This window comes from Capsicum annuum, chromosome 2, assembly GCF_002878395.1.
Source record: "Capsicum annuum cultivar UCD-10X-F1 chromosome 2, UCD10Xv1.1, whole genome shotgun sequence".
In the NCBI taxonomy this organism is placed as follows: domain Eukaryota; kingdom Viridiplantae; phylum Streptophyta; class Magnoliopsida; order Solanales; family Solanaceae; genus Capsicum; species Capsicum annuum.
In genome coordinates, this window is record NC_061112.1 from 153,474,994 (window position 1) to 153,479,285 (window position 4,292).

A 4,292-nucleotide genomic window follows, 5' to 3' on the forward strand; every position below is an offset into this window, starting at 1 on the left:
ACTCATAATCTTCCTTAATTGGTTATATATATATATGTACCCCTTCAAAGGAGAATAGCATCAGTATTTCCAGTTAAAGCAATTCCAACAACGGCGTCAAATCATCACGGTAATCAATGCAGCAAAGACATGACTCAACAACGTCTTAATATCAAATAAGTATCATTTTTGAGATAAGAACATGGAACATGGTTTTATATCAAAAACTCCCTAAGATCAAAAGCTATCTTTTGAAGACTATTCAGGATATGAGGATGACAGACAAATATTCTTGTCCCAGGCGTGTCTTTATCAGGGCCGTCAGATAATCTTCTAGTATTTCCTACATTATTCAGTTTATGCCATTTTCTGCTCGATCTCGAAGGATGTAGAATAACGTGCCTAAACGTATTCCAATCACATATAATGTCAGTTCATTATCAGAGAAAGCAGACCAAGAGGACAGACATAGTATTCAGGAGTCTATATAGAAGGACCAAATAGCATACTTTCAAACACGTGTGCCCATATCACAATGTAGTATCTACAACCAGTGGGTCTGGAACCCTTCTTCTCAACTTGTTACTCCTCACTACAATCCTTAACACAAAATGCCAACTTTTGTCTTGTAATTTTCTGTATGCACTGATCTCTGTTGATGCCAGCTTCCTATTCAGGAAAGATAATGATAAACTAGTCATTTCTCCTTTTGATCATTTCTTACTCCAACTACCATCTGTCATCACTATTAAAACCTTCGTTTACACGTACAAGTTTCTCCACTAAGATTCTTGATCTCTTCTGCGATAACTCAACTCTTTCGATCAAACATCTCTCCAGATAATCGTTCAACATGAAGGTGAGGCTGATCATTACTTAATTCTATATTTGGAGACTCATAAGTTTGCAACTTTTCTAACTTTATCCTTCTTTGCAGTTGCTAGGTTGGATGCACTCTAAACTAAAGCACAAAGGCAATGAGCCAGCAAACAATACTACCATAGCAGGTAATCTTATCAGCTTTTCAGGTCATTTGAACTTCCTTTGCTTGCGGTGTTTGAATTTGGCTTTAGCCCCCCCCAAAGGCTGATACTGAGTCGTCACCTTTTCAGGAAATTCCATGACATGTTTCTCTGCCCACAAGGAGGTTAAAAGCAATGGAGCGGAAATGGACTTTCAAGAAGAGCAATTTGATGAAATCTTCCCTGGCTTTTTGGCAATTGGAACTCTGGGTAATAACTATCAGACAACTAATACGGACCCTCCAACTCCAACTTTTCCCATGCCGTTTGAGTATGTTGAAACAGACATAACAGAGAAAGAACTGAAGTTCATAAATGATGAGCTTGAGAAGTTTCTTGAAGAGAAATTAGTGAATGAGGCTGCCTATGAGCCATCAGAAAGAACCATTGCCCTCAGTGACGACAAACTCATCCAAACAGGACCTACTGACTGTTGTGGTAACATGGAGGAATGTCCACTCCAGAAATATCTCTTGGGCTCTTCAGTTGAACTGCCAGATATAGAGGAGGAGGTAATATTAAATTATAAGTACTTAGTTATAATTTTAGCACACCCCTCACACGAGGACCTGATTTTTTATAATGAGTAGTGGCAAATCTAGAACCTTTTGTTTCCTGTTATACAATACCGAACTACGTGACTATCTTATCTAAAAGCTTAAGTAGTTACGAAGAGCATACATTTATTTACTTACTCACGTCCTCAACAGGTAAAGCAACAGAAAACATTCCTAGAAGAGCTCTTTAAGAAGAAAAACATAGTTCAAGTCTGTGATGTAGGAAATGAAGGAAAAGAGAAGAAACAAGGCAAGAAAAAACATGCAGCTCATTTCATGAAAAAGTTGCTGCGGAATCTCCATTCCAAATCAAAGAGCTCTACTACAGATTCTTCTAAAGGAAAAGTCACTGGATCTGTTTCAAGCAAGAGGAAACTCCCTCAGGTTAGAAGTTATTTAAGGTCAAGAGCTATCAAAAATTGAATAGAAAAGCGTAGTCCTGCACTAAATCTCCCGCTATCTCGACAAGTATATATACATGATTGGTATCAAGTGTTAATTATATGATTGTCCAGTATGAGCAAACCTTTCCTATGAACTTAACTTTGAACAACAGCCTCTTGTAAAAATGCACGGTAAGGCTGCGTACAATAGATCAACCCTTATGGTCCGATCCTTCCTCGGACCTCGTCGTGTACTTGTGAGGTGTATTTTCAATAACTTTATTTTATGGACTATGTACTAAGAATATATAGCAACTTTCGATAGCCTTCTTTATGTGATAACCTTCTTTGAATATAAGATGAATTGTTCTATTTTTGGACTTGTACGTACTTATCAGAAGAAGGTTTTTATTATTATAGGAGGCTTAAATTTACACCCCTTTCTTTTGCTTTCTCTTTTATGTTAGTTTTTCCATTTTTATTTTCCCATCAAAATCTTAACAGTATGCAAACTAGAATAAGTCTTGAGTTTTTTCTATTGATATCTAATAACATATTTTGCAATAAAACTGGGTTTAATCATTTCTATTAGTTAAAAAACCAACTGCTTACTGAAAAAAAGCAGGACAAACATGAAGTCAATTATAGCATGGGCGGAGCCACAATTGAAGTTAGCAGACCCCATAGCTTTGTCCTTACTCACGTATTGTTAGAGTGGGTAAAAAGTCCCACATTGATTAGGGAATGGACTGCCGGTAGTTTGCTTATATGGACTTGGGTAATGCTCACCTCTTGAGCTAGCTTTTGAGGTTGAGTTAGACCCAAATCCATTCCAAGTCTATATAAATAAACGACCACCATTCCCTAACCAACTTGGGACTCTAAACCACTCTAACACAGAAACCATAAATATAAATTTTGGATCCACTTCTATCAATGTGGTTGAGGAACTAATTAAGTTTTGATATTTATGTAGGTCCTTAAAATGTTTCACAGAAAAGTTCATCCTGTGAATGAGAACAATCTACAAGATAATGAGACAAGCAATATCTCATGCAAGGCTGGTAATTCTGGAGCAATTAGTGAAGCAAGCACAAAATTTTCTCCAAAGAAGGAAGTAATAAACAGGGAGCACTGGATTAAAACAGATAGTGACTGTAAGTAAAAATAGCATTAATTACATTCAATTTATTCGGTTGTCTTGTAAACACAATTATTTACTACTGTTTTCTCATTTCTCATTTTTGCAAATATATGTAGTCTTGGTGCTGGAGCTGTAGATGGAAAATCTTGGAGAATATAATACTGTCCATCCACTAGTGAGCTGTGGTGTGCTATTAAATCGTCCAAGTGTGAGCGCAGTTGTACTGTTAATGTAAAAAATAAATTAAGGACTACTTTAAGCTTGATGAATTGATGTGCAAGGAATTGTTAAGGAAGTAATATTGTCTGCTAATTAAGGTTTTTCTTTTTCATTTCTTTTCTAATTAGCAGTGAAATTCTTAAATGATGTGTGAAGGTAGATATATAAGTTTCTGCATGACCATAAGAAAAATATCGAATAGTCTGTTTTTTTTACCGAAAATTTATATATGGAATAACAAATAGCAGAACTTGTTGATTGTGTTATGTGTCAAAAGTGGATCCTCCTGTATGAGCTTCCTCCGTTCAGGCCGGCTCAACCATAAGGTCATTAATGCCTTTTTTTTCCTGAAGATATGTTATATCATTCTAAGAAAATAGTATGTATCGATAAAATTGAAGATAATCGTTTGAAAAGAAAGTAAAATACCTAAGTTTTTATCCTTTAATGTGGGATCATTGCAACAATGTGAAATACTGAAATGGAATAGATTTTGAGTAATTATAGTACTATTCTTTTACTTGGTGCCTATTTTGTCACCTCATTTATATTCTAAAAAGGCAAAATCGCTCACCAAAAAAAAAACATTTTAAACACTTTTTTGGAGAGTGTAACATACTCTTCCACGTCATCTGCCACGTCATCTTCAAGCATTTCATAAAATTCCAAGTGATTTTTAAAATGTTACATAACAAATTAAATATTAAAATTAATTTAATTAAATAAGAAAAATTTATAAATTGTAGAAAAATTTGAATAATCATGTTTTTATTTTAGCTCACAAATTAAACATCAAATTCATTTCAAATAATTAAAATTCTTCTCCAACTAATTTAAATTTTTAACTATAAATTCATATATACAAACATAATGAATTTTCGATTTTTAAATTTGAATATCTTTAACAAATTCATAAAAACTTTAAGTTTTTTCAAGATTATTCATTAAATTCACTAATTTTTCAATATCCACTATCACTCACTTTCAA

General features: G+C 34.2%; 1 protein-coding gene across 1 annotated transcript; it reads left to right on the forward strand.

Moving 5' to 3' along the window:
- The first annotated feature begins 225 nt into the window (after positions 1-225).
- LOC107860782 (protein LAZY 1) lies at positions 226-3,416 on the forward strand. Its single transcript, XM_016706254.2, has 6 exons — positions 226-838; positions 917-986; positions 1,092-1,513; positions 1,712-1,942; positions 2,918-3,098; positions 3,202-3,416. Exons 1-6 carry the CDS (start codon positions 833-835, stop codon positions 3,219-3,221), a joined length of 930 nt encoding a protein of 309 aa, XP_016561740.1. The 5' UTR covers positions 226-832; the 3' UTR covers positions 3,222-3,416.
- Positions 3,417-4,292: the final 876 nt, after the last annotated feature.

Coding starts and splice junctions, on each gene's coding strand:
- LOC107860782 (XM_016706254.2), top strand. Junction 1,514..1,711: donor TGCCAGATATAGAGGAGGAG/GTAATATTAAAT, acceptor CGTCCTCAACAG/GTAAAGCAACAGAAAACATT. Junction 1,943..2,917: donor GCAAGAGGAAACTCCCTCAG/GTTAGAAGTTAT, acceptor ATATTTATGTAG/GTCCTTAAAATGTTTCACAG.